This window comes from Sorex fumeus, unplaced genomic scaffold (genome assembly GCF_029834395.1).
Source record: "Sorex fumeus unplaced genomic scaffold, SorFum_2.1 ptg000019l, whole genome shotgun sequence".
Taxonomy (NCBI): domain Eukaryota; kingdom Metazoa; phylum Chordata; class Mammalia; order Eulipotyphla; family Soricidae; genus Sorex; species Sorex fumeus.
In genome coordinates this window covers 37,845,963-37,865,395 of record NW_026606076.1, presented here as the reverse complement: position 1 = coordinate 37,865,395, position 19,433 = coordinate 37,845,963, and the positions used below count along the sequence as shown (strand labels likewise).

Genomic DNA, 19,433 nt, shown 5'->3' with positions numbered 1-19,433 from the left:
CTCCCAGTAGTGCTCAGGGGTCATCTGGGATGCTGGGAATCAAACCCGGGTCGGCTGTGTGCCAGGTAAATGCCCTCCCCATTGGACTATAGTTTAGCCCAATTTTATTTATTTTTAAGAGTTTCAACTTTTTTTCAATTTTTTTTAATTAAGAAATTCTTTTGTTGTTGTTGTTGTTGTTTTTGGAGTCACACCCGGCCAGTGCTCAGGGGTCACTCCTGGCTGCCCTCAGGTGACCTATGGGGGGGGGTGCCCGGAATCGAACCCTGGGTCGGCCGCGTGCAAGGCCAGGGCCCGCCCTGGTTTCCTGTCACTCTATCCTTGGGGCTTCAGCTTTTGAGGCCGGCCCTTGGGTGCCCGGATGTGGGGGGCACCAGCAAGGCTTTCTAGAGCGGCTTTGCTCAGCGTCGGTGCCCCCCCTGTGGAGGCTTTGTGGGACCCCGGGGAACCCGAGGTGCTGGTGGGCCAGTCGGCGCCAGCCCCGACGCTGTCCAGCACGGAGCGGATCCAAGCCACGTAGAGGGACACGCGGGCGAAGAAGTCGGGGTACTGGTGGCTGGCGCACTGCCGGATGACGAAGGAGTCCACGGCCTGCAGGACCCCGTCGCAGATGAGGGGGCCCCCGGAGTCGCCCTGGGAAAGCGGGGTGAGCTGAAGTCCCTGCCACCACCCTGGGGTGGGGGTAGGGGCTGGGGTCTGCGGCTGCAGAAGTCTTTGGGAAGGGGCAGACGCGTGTTAGCTGTCGGGGATTTGCATTGAGATGCTAGTATGAGGGCTGGAGTGATAGCACAGCGGGTAGGGCGTTTGCCTTGCACGCGGCCGACCCGGGTTCGATTCCCAACATCCCATATGGTACTCTGAGCACCACCAGGAGTGATTCCTGAGTGCATGAGCCAGGAGTAACCCCTGTGCACCGCTAGGGCGCAAAAAAAAAAAAAAAATATGCGAGGATGATAGGGGCGGGGGGTGGGGGCAGGGAGGGCAGAGCATTAGGACAGAAAGGAGAATCAGGGTTCTATCCCCAGTACCCCCAAGGGGCCCCCAAGCACCTCCAGGACTGATTCCTGAGTGCAGAGCCAGGAGGAACCGCTGAGCACCACGGGGTGTGAATCAAAAAAGACACCCCAATTTTTTTTTAGTTAAAACAAAATTAAACGGGGGACTGGAGCAATAGTACAGCGGGCAGGGCATTTGCCCTGATTCAATGCCCGGAACCCCATCAGATCCACGGAGCACCGCCAGGAGAGGGATTCCTGAGCACAGAGCCAGGAGTCAGCCCTGAGCATTGCTGGGTGTGGGCCAAAGACAAAAGACAAAAATTTAAGAAAGCTGAGGCTGGAGGAATAGCACAGCAGGTAGGGCATTTGCCCTGCATGTGGCCGACCCGGGTTCGATTCCCAGCATCCCATGTGGTCCCCTGAGCACCGCCAGGAGTAATTCCTGAGTCCATGAGCCAGGAGTAACCCCTGAGCACTGTCAGGTGTGACCCAAAAAGCAAAAGAAAAAAAATTAAGAAAGTCCCCTCCCCAGCCCTTTGAGTCAACTTCCGGCCCCCTCAACTCTGTGTCTTTCATGGGGGGCTGCGGGAGGGTGTGACCCACACCTGGTGGTGCTCGAGATCTATTCTAGGTCTCCGTGCTCATGAGTCATCTCTGACGATGCTTACGGGCTGGGGATCAGAACCAGGGTTGCAGGCAATATTACCACAGGCAAGGGTCTTTCTAATTGAATTAATTATTGCATATTTGGGGGTTACAGCCTGCAGTTCTGAGCCCCGGAATTGACCCCCTGACACGACCCGGAGTGCCCTCTATGCACAACTGGGTGTGCCCCCACAAAAAAAGATAATAAAAGACGTGTGGATGATAAGAAAACGGGGTCACTCCGGCGAAGCGTTCCATGTTCACGGACTTCCTGCCTTTGACCTGAGTCCCAGAGACTGAAGTGACCACCAGGGTGGGACCAGGCCAGCCTCCTTGGGGCCTGAGGAGGGCCTGGAGGGAGCAGACCCCACAGCCTCAAAGCTGACAGGAGCAATGGGAACATAAACGGGGTGGCAGGGGTTGGCGGACAGAGGCACAGAGACCGCCCCCCGCCTCTTAGGAGAACCCCACCCCCCTCCGTCCCTCGAGGTGGGGACACTTACGAAGCAGATGCCCGCGGTGCGGCGAGGCACGAACGTGCAGACATTGTGCTCCCGGCACAGGAAGGTGACCACGGTGACGTTGAGCTCCTGCAGGACCCGGGGCTGTGGCGCCCGGGTGCCCAGGCGGCCCCAGCCCATGGCCAGGCACTGGGTGCCATGGGGGACCACGTAGTTCTGCTGGGGGAGCTGGGTTACCCCTACTTGGGCATTGAGAGTGGCCGGGTGGTCCAGCTGGGACAGAACACAGCCCAACAGCAGGGCAGTGAGTGAGAATCTGTCTGTTAGCGGTCAAAGATCACCTCCTCCAGGAAGCCTGCCTTGGATGGACCCTCCCCTCCCCCTCCAAAGTCGCTGTCCTGGGAGTCTGGATCATGGTGGCCCCACTGCCTCCCCTACTGTTCTCCTGCCCCCTGCTCTTTCGTTATATTTTGTTTGTTTGCTTGCTTTATTTATTTTAGCTCAATGGCCACATCTAACGGTGCTCAGGGCTGATTCCTACTTGGGCATTGAGAGTGATGCCCCTGGACGCGGTCAGCCAGGGTTCTATCCCCGGCACCCCATAGGGTTCCCCAAGCCCAGCCAGGAGTGATTCCTGAGTGCAGAGTCAGACCAGGAGAAATCCCTGAGCATCCCTGAGGGCCGCTCCAGCCCTTTCCCAAACGAAGCTTGGGGACCAGGCATTGCTCCCAGCCCCGCCCAGTCTTGCCGCTAGCCCCGCCCTGCACCCTAACCCCGTCCTCAGCCCCGGGGATACTAGCTCCTCCCCAGCACCGATTTTTTTTGGGGGGTGGGGCTCTTTGAGTCACATTCCACGTGCTCAGGGGTTACTCTTGGCTCTGCACTCTGGAATTACTCTGGTGGGGCTCGGAGGGACGCTATGGGATGCCGTGGATCAAACCCGGGTCCGTCGCTCGCAAGGCAAAGCCCTCCCCTTTGTCCTATCACTCCGGCCCCTTTTTTCTTCTTTTCTTAAAATTTTATTTGAGGCACCGTGATTCATAATCTTGTTAATGATAGGGCTTCAGGCATTCAATGTTACACACCCGCCTTATAGTGCCAGCTTCCCTCCACCGCAATTTCGGTGTCTCCCGCCCCACGACCCCCTCTTTCCACCCAGGGGGTAAACCCAATGCCCGCCTTGTCTACCTGCCACCCAACCTTCAGACGCAGCCCTGCAGTGATCACCCAAGCAAATCAGCACCACCCAATCCACCCGCATCCCCGCCCTCAACCACCAACTCGCACCCAGTCCCACCTCCAACATGCCCTCCCCGCCCCCCAATGACCCAGCTCAGCTTTAGCACAAAATTCTCCACACCACCAAAACTCAATTTTCACCCCAACCGCGCCGTTGGACTCCAGGCTCCACCCAGTGCCCCGCCTACATCTCACAGATCCCGCCCCCAGCACCTCATCTTCAGCCGCTATTGGCTCCAAACCCGCTCCGCCCCGCCCACAGACTCAGGCCTCGCCCCCACCCCCCCCCGCTCACCATCCCAATCCAGTGCCCCGCCCACACCACACAGACCCCGCCCCCGGCACTCTGGTTGGCTCCAAACCCGCTCCGCCCCGCCCACAGCTTCAGAAACCCGCCCCAGCCTCAGAATCTCGGATCCTAGTGCCCCGCCCACATCTTACAGATCCCGCCCCCAGCCCCTCGCCCTCAGCTTCTGGTTGGCTCCAGCTCCCGTCCAGGCCCCGCCCTCAGCCCAAGCCCCGCCCCCACCTGCAGCAGGAGAACGTCGTTGAGATGCAACTCCGGGTCGTAGTCGTTCTCAAACTTGCGCACGATGCTGAATCTCTGCTGGGAGGCCTCGGGGCTCTGCAGGTCGTGGGCCCCGAGCACCACATTCACATTGATGATGTCGCTGTGAGGAGTCAGGGCGCACACTGCTGGGTCCCCGTGTCCGTGTCCCTCCCACCCCCCATGGCCCTCCTTGCACGCTATAGCGGACCCAGATCTGTCGCCGAGGAGTGTTGGGGTGAGTTGGCGGATCTGGACCAGGAACCGCGACAGGAGGCTGAACCTTGGCGCCGCGCGTCCTGAGGGCTCCCAGGGGACTCAAGTGAGGTGGGAAGGAGGTCGAGAGTTGGAGGGGCTCGCCCTGGCACCCAGCAGGGACACCCCGCCCGCCTCCCCACCCCCGCCCCATGCCCGCTGCCCTAGCGCCCTGGAACGCACATATTCTGCAGGCAGTGCGCGGCCGTCAGCACGAAGCGCGGGTGGATCAAGGAGCCTCCGCAGAAGTGGCTGCCCCTGACGGAGCGAAGCTGCAGGGATGCCATGTAGGGGTGCGAGTGCGGCTCCGCCTCGCGCCCGCCCACGATCTCCGCAGCCTCGGCTGCACCTGTGAGGGGACACCTGGCTGTGGGAGCCATCCCAGCGCACTCAGGGGACACACCCCTCTCCCCTAGCGCCTGTGTCCTTGGCCCAGACAGTGCTGCTGAGTGCGTCTCTTCCTGCCCGGAACCCCAGGGAGGAGCGGGTTGGGGGAGGGGGTCAGATCTTGCAAAAGTGCATCAGGAATACCCGCAGGATTGGGGAGATCTTGGGGAAGATGAGTGACTCCTGACGGTGTCCAGGCCCGTTGACCGGAGGAAGTCCAGGTCTGGAGGACTGTGATCCCCCAGGACAGAGCACTGGGGTGGTCACCCTCAGTGGGGGATCCCGGAAAGGGATACACAGATCTGACAGTCGGGGCTGGTTGCAGGAAGAAGGCCAGGGAGCACCATAGAGCTTGGCGGTGGGAGGACTCACTCCTCAGCCTCACCCCCGTCTGTTCCCTCTTGACTCCTCCAGGCTCATGCCTTGAGTGCCTGCTGAATGCGGCTCCCTGCAGGCAGACACTGGCCATCCTTAGCCTCCCACCTTCTGGGAAGAAAGCCAGAAAAGGTTTTCACCCTTTGTTTCTTTTTTTTTTTCTTTTTGGGTCACACCCGGTGATGCACAGGGGTTATTCCTGGCTCTGCACTCAGGGATCCCTCCTGGCAGGGCTGAGGGGATCCTACGGGGTGCCGAGGATTGAACCTGGATTGGCTGCATGGAAGGCAAGTGCCCTACCTTCTAAGAACTGCCTGAGCTCTGCCTCAGTTTCCCCATCTGTGCCATGAAGGCATTGGGTTGGCAGAAACGGGAGGATTCTGCCCTCCAACCTACCTGGTGCAGACAGATACGAAGATGGACAGACAGACACAAACAGACGGATAGACAGGGGGTCCCTGCTCACCAGGTAACAGCACAGCCAGCAAGAGGGACATGAGGGCCAGGCTTGGGGGTCGACAGCTGCGAGTCATGGTCAGGTGGGGGGCTCGTAAGTCTCTGCCCCCATGTCCGCCAGACCCTTTTATAACCCCGAGGCCCAGTGAGGCCGTTGGGGTTGCCCCATAGTAAGGAACAGGCACTTCCTCCTCCCAGCTTGGGGGCTACGAAGACATTGAGGAGTAGAACCCCCTTGTGGAGACTCTGAACTTGGGGACCCCCTCACTCGTCCCATAGGCACAGGGATCGGGTTGTTCCCAAAATAGGCTGGGGGGTCTCCTCAAGGATGGAATCCCCAGGGCTGGAGCGATAGCACAGCAGGTAGGGCATTTGCCTTGCACACGGCGGACCCGGGTTCAATTCCCAGCATCCCATATGGTCCCCCGAGCACCGCCAGGAGTAATTCCTGAATGCAGAGCCAGGAGTAACCCCTGTGCATCACTGGGTATGACCAAAAAAAAGCAAAAAAAAAGGGGGGGTTCCCTCAGAATGACACAAACCAAGAGAGGACCCCTCCCCACATTGTCCTTGGGCTCCTGACACCAGAAGGAAGTGACTGTGCCCCCAAGACAGGACCCCTCCCCACATTGTCCCTGGGCTCCTGACACCAGAAGGAAGTGACTGTGCCCCCTTGGTAGGGAGGTGACACAGATGGCTCAGACCTGGGGGTGGGGATGGGGGGCAGGGGCTGCCGGCGTGAGGGCATTTGCCTTGAGCATGAATGACCTGGGCTCGACCCGACCCAGCTTCATCCACCAAAAAAAGGAGCGAGGTCCCCTCAGCATCCTGCCCCCCGCGTCCCTGTGAGACAGTGAAGAACAGGAAACTCAGAGAGACAGAACAGTATGAGGGGCCGGAGTGATAGGACAGTGGGGAGGGCCCTGGCCTTGCACGTGGCCGACCCAGGTTCGATTCCCGGCACCCCATAGGGTTCCCCGAACACCACCAGGAGTGATTCTTGAGCACAGCGCCAGGAGTCAGCCCTGAGCATTGCTGGATGTGTCCCCCAAACAAAAATAAAACAGGACATTAAACCAGTATCAGCTGTGGGCAAGGCACAGAACCTCACTGTGTATTCTCTCCCTGATCTCTGTCACTGGGATAAAATCACAATCACAACCATCCTGTTATTCGTCGATTGCCTCGAGCAGGCCCCAGTAACATCTCCTTCGTCCTAGCCCTGAGGCATTTAAAAAAAAAGTGCCATATTCAAGGCTCTTTCAGAGTTAGGAGATTGAGACCCTTCATTGTTACTGGTATTTGGCATATTGGGTACGCCACGGGGAGTTTGCCAGACTCTGCAGTGTGGGCAGGTTACATTCGGTAGCCTGCCAGTTTGTCCAAAGTAGGAATGAGATGATAAGATGTCGTGCGGCCGCATTTGTGGCTGCGCACTTCTGGGAGCTGGGTTTTATAGTCTCTGAGTCTTGGCCGTTGATGAGATTACACGGCGCCAGGGGGCCAGTTGGTGGGTGTGACCCCCGCCTACTGGAATTTGCAGTATCTCGGGGGAGGATGCTCAGCCCCAATCCAAGCAGGCTTGGAGACCTCAGCCCCGGGACTCGCGTGCCTTTGTTCCTCTGCCGGTGCCTTCAAGTGTGCGGAGAGTGGTCTCAGCATGGTGGTGGCTGGTTCTGGAGGTCTTTGGCTGCCGGAGCCTGGTCAGGGTGGGGAGGGAAACTCAACCCGCTCCCGTCCAAGGGGCCCCGGTGAGGACAGCCAGGCACGGAGGCAGGAGACTCTGCGCTGGGGTACGAAAGGAGGAATCACCCTCAGGCCTAATTTATAGATGGGAAAACTGAGACCCCCAGTTGAGGGCCCATGGTGAGAGCTCGGATTCCCAGCTAGACCCACTAGGAGATCCAAACCCCAAGGTTTCTGGGGGCTGGAGCGATAGCACAGTGGGTAGGGCATTTGCCTTGCACATGACCAACCCGGGTTCAATCCTCAGCATCTCATATGGTTCCCCAAGCACCGCCAGGAGTAACTCATGAGCACATGATCCAGGAATAACCCCTGTGCATCACCAGGTGTGACCCCCCAAAGAAACCTCCCAAGGTTTCTGGGACAGCTGCATCCCCCTTCTCAGCACCTCCCTCAATGGCCCACCTGGCCTGAGCTTGCCAGACCTTGGACTGCCTGGGTGTAGGTGGTGCCCCCCTGGCCCCGCAATCTGGCTTCACGCCTTCCATCAAACATAGGAGTGGTCAGACACAGAGCAATGCCCCAACCTCCTCACCCCTCCATGGTCCGGCCTGGCTGGCGCCACGTTTGAATTCCTAATTCCTCAAAATGTCTGGGATGAGGGGCCAGGAGAGAGGACAGTGGGGAGGGCGTTTGCCTTGCACAGAGCTGACCGGGTCCATCCCCAGAACTCCACAGGGTCCCTTTAGCACTGTCAGGAGTGATTCTTGAGCACAGAGCCAAGACTCAGCCCTGAGCATCACTGGTTGTGGCCCAAAAAAGTTAAAGAAAGAAAAAGGAAAAAAAAAGAAATAACAGGGGTGAAGCCCGAAATCACCTGGGGTGAAGTGTGAGGGCTAGAGAAAGTCTGGGGGTGGGGTTCAGGCAGGGGCTGAAAGCAGGAGTCTGCCCCAAAAGCAAAAACATAAGGAAGATGGGCTGATAATTTAGTGAGGAGGGCGTTTGCCTTGCACGCGGCTGACCTGGGTTCAATCCCCAGCATCCCATGGTTTCCCAAGAACCGCCAGGAGTAATTCCTGAGTGCAGAGCCAGGAGTAACCCCTGTGCATCGCTGGGCTTGACCCAAAAAGAAAAAAAATAAATAAGGGAGCAGGAGTGATAATACAGCAGGATACAGCGGGGAAGGTGTTTGCTCTGCATGCGGCTGACCTCGGTTCGATCCCCAGCATCCCATAGGGTTGCCCGAGCACTGCCAGCAGTGATTCCTGAGTGCAGAGCCAGGAGGAACCCCTGAGCATTGCCACGCATTAACCACCCCCCCAAAAAAAGTCAAAATATAAATAAATAAGGAGACCAGAGTGATAGTACTGCAGGGAGGGTTTTTGCCTTGCACACAGCTGGTCCGGGTTTGATCCCCAGCCTCCTAGAGGGTCCTCCAAGCACCGCCAGGAGTAATTCCTGAGTGCAGAGCCAGGAGTAACCCCTGAGCATAGCAAGATGTGACCCAAAAAGGGGGGGAAAAAAAGGAAAAGAAAACCCGGGTCTGAGGTTTGGGTGTGTATTTGAGGGAAGGTCTCTAGGTGCACGGGGCAGGGGGCTGGGAGAAGGGACTGGGTCCCCCCCAGCTGTGACCAACCGTCGGTGCATTTCAAAAGGGTGTTGTTGTCCCCAGATTCCCCAGCGCTGGCAGAACTGGGTCCTCGCAGCGGGGTCCTGTGGGAAGCTCACAGTCCCAACACCCAGAGCCGTTGTGGATCGGTTTCATCACTCACAGTTGAAGCCGCCGGAAAGGCCCTGGCCAGCACCCAGCCAGCATCACGCCAGAGGCTCCAGGGGCTCCCCAAACTCCCTGTCTTCTGGTTTTTTTTATTTTGGGGGGGGGTCACACCCGGCGATGCTCAGGGCTTACTCCTGGCTCTGCACTCAGGAATCACTCCTGGAGGTGCTCAGGGGACCATATGGGATGCTGGGAATCGAACCCAGGTCGACCGCGTGCAAGGCAAACGCCCTACCCACTGTGCTATTGCTCCAGCCCCTGTTTTTTTTTTTTTATTTTTTGGGGCATCACACCCGGCAATGCTCAGGGGTTACTCCTGTCCCTGCACTCAGGAAATCACTCCTGGCGGTGTTTGAGGGACCCTATGGGATGCTGGGAATCGAACCCGGGTCGGCCGCGTGCAAAGCAAACACCCTACCTGCTGTGTTATCGCTCCAGCCCTGTTTTTTCTTTTTATTTTATTATTATTATTATTATTTTTGATTTTGGGGCTACATCATCCGGGCAGTGCTCAGGTCTCCGTGCTCAAGAATTACTCCTGGCGTGCTTGAGGGTGCCTTTGGGATGCCGGAGGTCGAACCCAGGTCAGCTGTGTGCAAGGCCAGCGCCCTCCCCCAACCTTCTCCTCTAAAACCCTCCAACCCCCAGCAGCTCCTTGCAGCCCCTAGATCCTGCCCCACCTCTCACCTCCAGGCACCCCCAGTCCGGTGTTGCTGACTCATCTAGCGAGGCCTGGAGCAGAAAGGGGTCCCCCTATAATCCATCTCAACATTCCTCCAGGGGATGGAGGGATCCAGGGTCACCACCCCTTGGGGATTCTGACTATTCCTAGGAGTGACCGGTGTGGGAGGGACACTCAGGGACTTGAGGTCAAAGGCAAATTCCTGCCCAGTCCAGCCCCTGTCCAAGGTGTGCAGCCTCACCCCCCCAGAGCCATGGGGACATATCCGGGACCTCTCTTTGAGGTGACGGTGGGGGGCCCTTGGGTTTAGGACAGTTGGGGGGTTGGGGCAATCCAGGGTCCCTTTTGCAACCACCCTGCTCCAAGGTTGATGTGTACCCCCAAGTTGGGAAAGATGGGGTGCGGGGGGGATATTATGCAGATTCCGCAAATTTCCCCAACCTGGTGTGATTTCAAAAGGGGTGGCAGGGACCACCCCTCTTCCCCGCCAATTTGGTGAGTGTTTCTTCTCTACCCTCCTAGAGGTGGGTTTTTTGTTTCTTTTTGGGTCACACCTGGCGATGCACAGGGGTCACTCCTGGCTCTGCACTCAGGAGTTACTCCTGGCAGTGCTCAGGGGGCCATATGGGATGCCGGGGATCGAACCCAGGTCGGCTGCGTGCAAAGCAAATGCCCTCCCCTCTGTGCTATCTCTCCAGCCCCCCTCCTAGAGGTTTAAACTGCTGCTAGCAGCAGGGCAGGTGCTGGCTTTGGGCCCTCATACCCCATAAGGGACCCCCAGAGCCCCGCCAGGTGTCGACAAAAAAAAAAAAAAAAGCAAATGCTATACCCTCTCTTCTCTGACCCCAAGATATTACAAGAGAGGGGCCAGAGAGATAGTACAGTGGGTAGGGCATTTGCCTTGCATGCAGCTGACCCGGGTTCAATCCCTGGCATCCCATAGGGTCTCCCATCACTGCCAGGAGTAATTACTGAATGCAGAGCCAGAAGTAACCCCTGAGCATCGTTGAGTATGACTCAAAAAAGGAAAAGAGAAGATATTACAGGTTTTTGTTTGTTTGTTTTCTTTTGGGGGTCACACCCGGCAATGCACAGGGGTTCCTCCTGGCTCTGCACTCAGGAATTACTCCTGGCGGTGCTTGGAGGACCATATGGGATGCTGGGAATCGAACCCGGGTCGGCCGCGTGCAAGGCAAATGCCCTACCCACTGTGCTATCTCTCCAGCCCTGGATGCTGCATTTTATTTTATTAATTATTTATTTTATTTAAATTTTATTGGCAGCAAGTCTTGGGGTGGCAGGTGGGGGATTCACCTCCTGTTTTTTTTTTCCTTTTTGGGTCACACCTGGCAATGCACAGGGGTTCCTCCTGGCTCTGCACTCAGGAATTACTCCTGGCGGTGCTTGGGGGACCATCTGGGATGCTGGGAATCGAACCCGGATCGGCCACATGCAAGGCAAACGCCCTACCCATTGTGTTCCATATCACTCCAGTCCCAATATTACAGGTTTGACGTTCATGTCTTGCATGCAGCGAGCTCAGATTCAGCCTTTAGCACCCCAGAGGGCCCCCAGCACCACCAGGTGCAGCTTTGGGGCGTCTCTGAGCGTGGCTGAGGAACCCTGGAACATCCCTGACACTCCAGGACCTGAGCAAGCCTTGGGTTGGACCGTTGGGCCCCTTGGCTGAGAGTGGCAATGAGGGAGCACACTGGTTATCCTGAGCACCGCATGGAGGTTCTCAGCCCCCCAAAAATGTTTCCAAGGATGTACCGATTCTGAATGAATCTACCACTCATGCCCACCCCTCCGTATCTGGGGTGGGTGGTTGAGAGGCACTGTCCTAGGTACTACGGGGGACCAAGAGCACCCCCAGCCCCATCCTGGAGGTTGTTGAGACCAGGGAAGTCCCCAGGAGGCCGGACCCCAGCCTCCTCCTCACTGCGCCCCACCCCAGGAAGCACCTTTTTTTTTTTTTTTTTTTTGCTTTTTGGGTCACACCCGGCGATGCTCAGGGGTTACTCCTGGCTTTGCACTCAGGAATCACTCCTGGTGGTGCTTGGGGGACCATATGGGATGCTGGGAATCGAACCCGGGTCGGCCGCGTGCTAGGCAACCGCCCTACCCGCTGCGGGAAGCACCTTTGAACACAGTCAAAGCAGGCGAGAGGAGGGGAGTCTCCGGTGCTGGGGGCTCCCTGGGTTTTCCCTACTGGCCCCTGGGGAGCTGATTTTGTGTCTATGGTGTGAGAGCTTAGGACTTCGGTGGTGTTTGGGGACACATTGACCAGTTCTCAGGGCTGACTCCTGGCTCTGTGCTCAGGGATCCCTCCTGGCAGGGCTCAGGGGACCCGATGAGGTGCCGGGGATGGAACCATTGTCAGCTGTGTGCAAGGCAACTGCCATGACCCCTGTACTAGGTCTCTGAGACCCCTTTTATTTTTGGTATGTTTGATTTTTGTTTTTTTTTTCTTTTTGGGTCACATCTGGTGATGCACAGGGGTTACTCCTGGCTCTGAACTCAGAAATTACTCTTGGCGGTGCTTGGGGGACCCTATGGGATGCTGGGAATTGAACCCAGGTTGGCCTCGTGCAAGGAAAACATCCTACCCGCTGTGCTATCACTCCAGCCCATGAAACATAGAGAAGAAAAATAAATGAGGCTCAAATGTAGGGGGGGGGCTCGGTCCCTGTTCCTAGCACTCCCTAGGAGGACCCCCAAGCACAGAGCCAGGAATCGCTTCATACTCCCACTAGTTGCGGCCCCCAAACCAAAAAAGAAACTTTGGTAAGGGCCAGAGTGATAGTACAGCGGGGAGGGGAGGGCACTGGCCTTGTTCACTGCTGACCTGGGTTCCATCCCTGGCACCCCATAGGGCCCCCCCAAGCCCCACTAGGCACGATCCCTGAGCCAGAGGGAAACCCTGAGCACTGCCGGATGTGGCCACAAACCAAAAAAAAAAACAAAAACAAAAACAAAAAAACAAAGTAGAAATCAGAGAGACAGAAAAATCATATCTTTATTACTCATGGCAGTCAGCCGGTGGAGGCGTGTGTGTGCATAGCAGAGAAGGACAGAGTGCAGGGGGCATGAGCTAGTGGGGTCCCGGGAGCCCTCACAGGGCTCTCTGGGGTGGGGTGATGAGACCCTCCGTCGGGGCGTTCAGCACAGAATCGATCCAGTTCCGGAAAAGTGCCACATTGGTGAAGAAGTCGGGGCCCCTGCCACAGGGCCCAAGGGAGAAGGAAGCCACGCCGTATGCCAGCCCGTCGCAGATGAGAGGTGTGCCCCCGTCACCCTGTTGGGGGAAGACTGGTCAGGAACTCCAGACTAAAGCCCCCTCCTGCTCCCCAGTCTGTCTAGACCCACACCTACCCCAGGCCATTTGCACCTGCTGAATTGCCCCTTACTTCCTCCCCCCCAAGCTGGCTTTTCCCGGATCAACTTCTGCTTAAAATTGAAGTGCCACAGTCATTTTTAGCAGCTCCCCAAGGACCATCTAGATCCATGCCCCCCACTAGCCTGCTGGCTATAGCATAGAGGTTGTCAAGAAAGAAACCTTCGACTTTCATATTAAAATCACTCAGGGGAGAGGCTGGAGCAATAGCACAGCAGGTAGGGCGTTTGCCTTGCACGCAGCCAACATGACCAACACAGGTTCGATTCCCAGCATCCCATATGGTCCCTCGAGCACCGCCAGGAGCAATTCCTGAGTGCATGAGCCAGGAGTAACCCCTGAGCATCACCGGGTGTGACCCAAAAAGAAAAAAAAAATCACTCAGGGGAATGGAGGGATAGGACAGCCAGGAAAGCACTTGACTTGCAAGTGGCTGATCTGGCTTCAATCCCCAGCACCCCATAGGGTCCCCCCCTACACCACATACACACACACACACACACACACACACACACACACACACACACCAGCACTGCCAAGAGCGATTCCTGAGCACAGAGCCAGGAGTAACTTCTGAGCAACGTCTGGTTTGCCCCCTCCCCCCAAAAAATACTAGAATAAAAAATAAACATCCTTGGGACTGGAAAGATAGCACAGCGGGTAGGGCGTTTGCTTTGCACGCGGCCGACCGGGGTTTGACTCCCAGCGTCCCATATGGTCCCCCGAGCACCGCCAGGAGTAACTCCTGAGTGCAGAGCCAGGAGTAACCCCTGTGCATTACCAGGTGTGACCCCAAAAGCAATAAATAAATAAATAAATAAATAAATAAATAAACAAACATCCATTCAGAGGTCGGAGAGATAGTCCAGCAGGGAGGGTGCCTGCCTTGCATGCAGCCGACCCAGGTCCAGGTTCGACCCCGGGCATCCCACAGGGTCCCCTGAGCACCCTCGGGAATGACCCCTGAGTGCAGAGTCAGGAGTCACCCCCCGCCGCCGGAGATGACCCCCAAACAAAAATTAATTAAATTAATGAAATGAAATGAAATAAACGTCCATTCCCAAGGGCAGTTCTCATTCCGCCCCGGGTGGGGGGGGGGTAGTACCTGGCAGACGCCCCCCCGACGGCTGAGCACTCCCGTGCACACATTGCCCGGTCGGCACTGGTCCTCGGAGGTGATGGTGACGTTGATGGCCCTGGGGAAGCGGGAGGGGCGGCCCCCGGAGCGCTGGTTGCCCCAGCCCGCCACGCGGCAGCGGGTGCCCGCTTCCAGGGACGCGTTCTGCGCCGGCAGCGGCAGCAGCGCCACCTCGCGGCTGAGGTTGGCCTCGCGGTCCAGCTGGGGAGGGAAACGGAGTCAGACGCTGGACCCGGTGCCTGCATCCGGGCTCCAACCGGCCCGGCTTATTATTATTATTATCATTCTCATAATTATTAGCTTTAAAAATATTTATTGGCAATGGGACTGGAGAAATAGCACAACGGGTAGGGCGTTTGCCTTGCACGCGGCCGACCCGGGTTCGATTCCCAGCATCCCATATGGTCCTCTGAGCACCGCCAGGACTAACTCCTGAGTACAGAGCCAGGAGTGAACCCTGTGCATCGCCGGGTGTGACCCAAAAAGCAAAAAAAAAAAAAAAATTTATTGGCAAGCTTCCCGTGACGTATACGATATGCTGGACACAGTGACAATTGTCACAATGGAGATGTTACTGGGCCCGCTCGAGCAAATCGATGAACCACGGGAGGACAGTGACAGTGACAGGGATTATTTATTAGCGATGTTCAGGGGCTGTTCCTGGCTCTGCACTCAGGAATGACTCCTGGACGCAAGGGATGCCAGGAATCGTGCAAGGCAAACATCCTCCCCGGTGGACTATCGCTCAGGCACCCCCGCCCCGGGTTCCAGTTGGCTTGGGAATCCCACATCCCCCTCCTACTGCCATCTGTGTCTCCCCAAGATGGGGCCCAAAGGACAGAATCTGCAGGTCAAAGGGAAAGTACAAAGCGGAGAGTGTTTGCCTCGCACAGGCCAGACCCTGGATCCATCCCCAGCACCACCCTCCCCTGAGTCCCCCCAGGAGTGATCCCTGAGCACTGCCGGATGTGGCCGCCAAAATGAATTCCCCAAAAGAAAAGGAAGCTAATGTGGGGGTCCCTGGTCACTGTGTCACTGTCTTCCCCTTGTTCATGGATTTGCTCGAGTGGGCCCAGTAACATTGTGAGACTTGTTACTGTGTTTGGCATATCGAATACATCACGGGTAGCTTGCCAGGCTCTGCCATGCGGGCGAGATACTCTCGGTAGCTTGCCGGGCTCCGAGAGGGGTGGAGGAATCGAACTCAGGTTGGCCGGGTCAGCCGCGTGCAAGGCAAACGCCCTACCCGCTGTGCTATTGCTCCAGCCCTGGTCACTGGTCACTCTGTAACGGGCAGAAAGAATTAGACACACTCCCGCCCCCCCCCACCCCCCAGGGTTGATAAGGAGATGCAGCTGGTCATTCTGCCCAGGGAGGGAGGGAGCCACAGGGGAGCCCCAATTATTCCCCAACTAGGGGTGCCCCCGCTCTCAGGGTCCTTCCTGAGCCCCATAGTCCCTCAGGACTTCCAGAGACCACCAATACCAGTCACAGTCCTGAGACCCCAACTCCCGCCTCTGAGCTCCCTAACTACCCCAGGCCTTCCTGAGCACCAAGACCCCCTGGTACCTCCCAAGCCCCCCAGCCTCCATCTCTGAGTTCCCTACCTGAACCCTCCAGCCGGGGACCCCAAGCCCCCCCAGCCCCCCAGTCCAACCTTATGACCCCCAGCCTCCATCCCGACCCAACCCCCAGCTCTCCCCCAGCCTGGACCCCGCCCCCCGGTCAGCCCCCCCGGCCCCGTGCTCTCCAGCCTCCTTATTCCTCAGGACCACCCCCTCCCCGGAGCTCGCAGCCCCCACACCTGCAGCAGCAGCAGGTCATTCAGGTTCTCCTGCGGGTCGTAGCCGTTCTCGCTGATCCGGCTGATGGAGAAGACCTGCCGCGAGCGCTCCCGCCGCCGGAGGTCGTAGGCTCCCAGCACCACCGTCGCCCCTCCAGGGTTCCTGGGGACAGGGACAGGCGCAGAAACGCTCCTCAGCCCCAGGAGGGGGGGCGGGCTTCTGCTCCCCAACCCAGGCCCGGCCTCCCTGCTCCAGGGACCCACTTCCTTGTGCGAGTCCTTTGACCAGTGCCCTCTTGCTCACTGCAACACCCTCCTCACTCCTGCTCCTTGCTCACACCTGAACCCTCCTCATCCCTGCACCCTCCTCACCCCTCCTCACCCCTGCACCTTGCTCATTCCTGCACTTTCCTGCACCCTCTTCACCCCTCCTCACCCCTCTTCACCCCTGCACCATCCTCACCCCTGCACCCTCCTCACCCAATCTCACCCCTGCTCCCTCTTCACCCCTCCTCACCCCTGCACCTTGCTCATCCCTGCACCCTCTTCACCCCTCCTCACCCCTCCTCACCCCTCCTCACCCCTGCACCTTGCTCATCCCTGCACCCTCTTCACCCCTCCTCACCCCTCCTCACCCCTGCACCTTGCTCATCCCTGCACCCTCTTCACCCCTCCTCACCCCTGCACCTTGCTCATCCCTGCACCCTCTTCACCCCTCCTCACCCCTGCACCGTCCTCACCCCTGCACCCTCCTTACCCCTCCTCACCCCTGCATCTTGCTCATCCCTGCACCCTCTTCACCCCTCCTCACCCCTCCTCACCCCCACACCTTGCTCACCCCTGCATGCACCCTCCTCACCCCATCTCACCCCTACACCCTCCTCATCCCTCCTCACCCCTGCACCTTGCTCACACCTGCATCCTCCTCATCCCTGCACCCTCCTCACTCCTCCTCACCCCTGCACCTTGCTCATTCCTGCACCCTCTTCGCCCCTCCTCACCCCTCCTCACCCCTGCACTGTCATCACCCCTGCACCTTGCTCACCCCACCTCATCCTGCACCCTACTCCCCCCTGTACCTTCCTCACCCCTCCTCACCCCTGCCCATCCCCAGCACTTCCCTCACCCTCCCCGCTTGCTCCCCTGGAGTCCTCCTCACTTGTTGCCGAAGCAGCTGGCTGCCGTGAGCACGAATCGGGCGTGCACCAGGGCCCCCCCACAGAAGTGCTGGCCCTGATCCTGGAGGGAGACCAGAAAGGGGATCTCTCTGCGGGACACCTTCCTGCCGCCCACGATGTCGGAGCAAGAGGCTGAACCTGGGGACCAAGCGGCGGGAGGTTATCTCCGGTCAGCTGGACGGGGAGACAGGAAAAGGGGGTGCCCCCAAACACACAAAATAATAGCAAAATAAAAACAAACATCCATAAAGTACAATTCTCATTCCAGCCCCACACCCAACTCCAGAAAAGAAAAAAAGAGAGCCTCCCAAGCTCCAGCTACCTGAAGCTCTCCTCACCCCAGGCCCCCTGTTCCAGACCCCCCAGGCCAGGCACTCACCCCTGCTGCAGGCGGGGAACACGGCCAAGCCGACCAGCAGGCTCAGGAGTCTGAGGGTGGCCATGGTGGAGGGGCTGGGCTCCCTGCAGACTGCAACCTTATAGTCGCCTGCACCCCACCAGGCAGAGGCCAGCCCCACGCTCCCCCAAAGTGGGAAGTTGCCCAAGACACCCCCAAACCACCAACTGTTCTCCCACTGGGCGCCTCCAACTGCTGTTTTGCGCCCCCGTTACCCCCACTCCCTTCGTCTCCCCTCCTCCGCCTCAAACCCGTAAAACAGGCCGCACTTCCGGGTGTGGTCAGGGGCCCGACAGCAGTGGCAGATGTGAAGGTGACAGCAAGGGCCTCAGTTTCCCTGCCCAGCACCCCCTGTGCCCCCCAATCCACAGAACCTAGGAACTAACCTCCAGAGGGGGACAGTTTGGCTTTGGGGGGACACAACCAGCAGGGTTCTGGGCTAGCTCCTGTTTCTGAGCTCAGGGAGCACTCCCGGGGTGCTCGGGATACCGTGTGGGGTGCTGAGGATCGAACCCGGGTCGGCCATGTGCAAGGCAAAAGCGCCTTACCCGCTGTGCTGTCTCTCCAGCCTCACGACAATTTTTTGTTTATGATCCACACCTGGCGATGCCCAGGGGTTCCTCCTGGCTCTGCACTCAGGAATTATTCCTGGTGGTGCTCAGGGGACCCTATGGGATGCCGGGGATCGAACCTGTATCAGCTGCATGCAAGAGCAAGGCAACTGTACTATCTCCGTGGCCCCCATCACTACAATTTATTTTATTTTATTTTGAGCCACACCCTCAAAATAACACGGGCTGGAGCCATAGCAGGGCTGGAGCGATAGCACAGCGGTAGGGTGTTTGCCTTGCACGCAGCCAACATGGCCGACCCGAGTTCGATTCCTCCGCCCCTCTCGGAGAGCCCGGCAAGCTACCGAGAGTATTGGATATGCCAGACACAGTAACAACAAAGTCTCCAATGGAGACGTTACTGGGCCCACTCAAGAAAATCGATGAACAACGGGAGGGCCTTTACCACACCCTATGATGCTCAGAGGTGACTCCTGGCTCTGCACTCAGGAATCACCCCTGGAGCACTTGGGGGACCCTCTGGGATGCCAGAGATCAAACCTGGGTGGGCTGTGTGCAAGGCAAACGCCCTCCCCACTGTCTATAGCTCTGGCCCCCTAACAACTGCTCCTGGGGCTTACTTTCTTTCTTTTTTATTTTATTTTTTATTTATTTATTTATTTGCTTTTTTGGGTCACACCTGGCGATGCACAGGGGTTACTCTGGTTCATGCGCTCAGGAATCACTCCTGGTGGTGCTCAGGGGACCATATGGGATGCTGGGAATCGAACCCAGGTCGGCCGGCAGTGTGGAAGGCAAACCCCCTCCCCTCTGTGCTATTGCTCCAGCCCGGGGTGGGGGGGGGGGCTTACTTTCAAGGTGATGTCCCTGCCCGACCTTGGGGACACAGGATGGTAGGTTTGATTTTTGTTTTGTTTTTTTTTTTCCTTTTTGGGTCACACCTGGCTATGCACAGGGGTTACTCCTGGCTCTGCACTCAGGAGTTACTCCTGGCGGTGCTCAGGGGACCCTATGGGATGCTGGGAATTGAACCCAGGTCGGCCGCGTGCAAAGCAAACGTCCTACCAACTGTGCTATTGCTCCAGCCCCTGGTTACCTTTCGACACCAAAGTGCTAAACGGCTGAGCATGCAGGCTTCACCCCCAACGAACTCCCCCCCCCAGCATCCGCTTAAACCCCACCCAATGCCATACACTGGGTGAGTGGAACAGACAAGAGAGAAACTGAGGTCATAGGTCAAACTTTGCTTTGTTTTATTTTTGACTTTTGGGTCTCACTCGGGAATGCTCAGGGCTTACTCTGGCTCTGTACTCAGGGACCACTCCTAGTGGTGCTCCGGAGGCCCTATGAAGCACCAGGGATCGAACCCAGGTTGGCTGCATGCAAGGCAAACGCCCTCCGCGGTGTACTATCGCTCCTGCCTTTGTTCTTGTTTTGTTTTGTTTATTTGTTTTGGGTCA

The 19,433-nt window shown here is 57.8% G+C and overlaps 2 protein-coding genes across 2 annotated transcripts; both read right to left on the bottom strand.

The window, feature by feature from the left end:
- Positions 1 to 315: 315 nt before the first annotated feature.
- On the bottom strand, positions 316 to 5,440 carry PRTN3 (proteinase 3). The gene is made up of 5 exons (XM_056112983.1): positions 5,374 to 5,440; positions 4,329 to 4,494; positions 3,873 to 4,014; positions 2,147 to 2,377; positions 316 to 633 (listed from the first exon to the last, which is right to left on the bottom strand). The coding sequence occupies exons 1-5, from the start codon at positions 5,438 to 5,440 to the stop codon at positions 316 to 318; spliced, it is 924 nt and encodes a 307-aa protein (XP_055968958.1).
- Positions 5,441 to 12,578: 7,138 nt separating this feature from the next.
- Positions 12,579 to 17,447, bottom strand: AZU1 (azurocidin 1). Its single transcript, XM_056112982.1, has 5 exons — positions 17,384 to 17,447; positions 16,986 to 17,142; positions 15,848 to 15,989; positions 14,011 to 14,244; positions 12,579 to 12,806 (listed from the first exon to the last, which is right to left on the bottom strand). The coding sequence occupies exons 1-5, from the start codon at positions 17,445 to 17,447 to the stop codon at positions 12,624 to 12,626; spliced, it is 780 nt and encodes a 259-aa protein (XP_055968957.1). The 3' UTR covers positions 12,579 to 12,623.
- Positions 17,448 to 19,433: the final 1,986 nt, after the last annotated feature.

Coding starts and splice junctions, on each gene's coding strand:
- PRTN3 (XM_056112983.1), bottom strand. CDS start 5,440: ATGACTCGCAGCTGTCGACCCCCAAGCCTGGCCCTCATGTCCCTCTTG. Junction 4,495..5,373: donor GCTGGCTGTGCTGTTACCTG/GTGAGCAGGGAC, acceptor GTCCCCTCACAG/GTGCAGCCGAGGCTGCGGAG. Junction 2,378..3,872: donor ACGACGTTCTCCTGCTGCAG/GTGGGGGCGGGG, acceptor GTTCTGTCCCAG/CTGGACCACCCGGCCACTCT.
- AZU1 (XM_056112982.1), bottom strand. CDS start 17,447: ATGGCCACCCTCAGACTCCTGAGCCTGCTGGTCGGCTTGGCCGTGTTC. Junction 14,245..15,847: donor ATGACCTGCTGCTGCTGCAG/GTGTGGGGGCTG, acceptor TTCCCTCCCCAG/CTGGACCGCGAGGCCAACCT. Junction 12,807..14,010: donor GTCGGGGGGGCGTCTGCCAG/GTACTACCCCCC, acceptor TTCCCCCAACAG/GGTGACGGGGGCACACCTCT.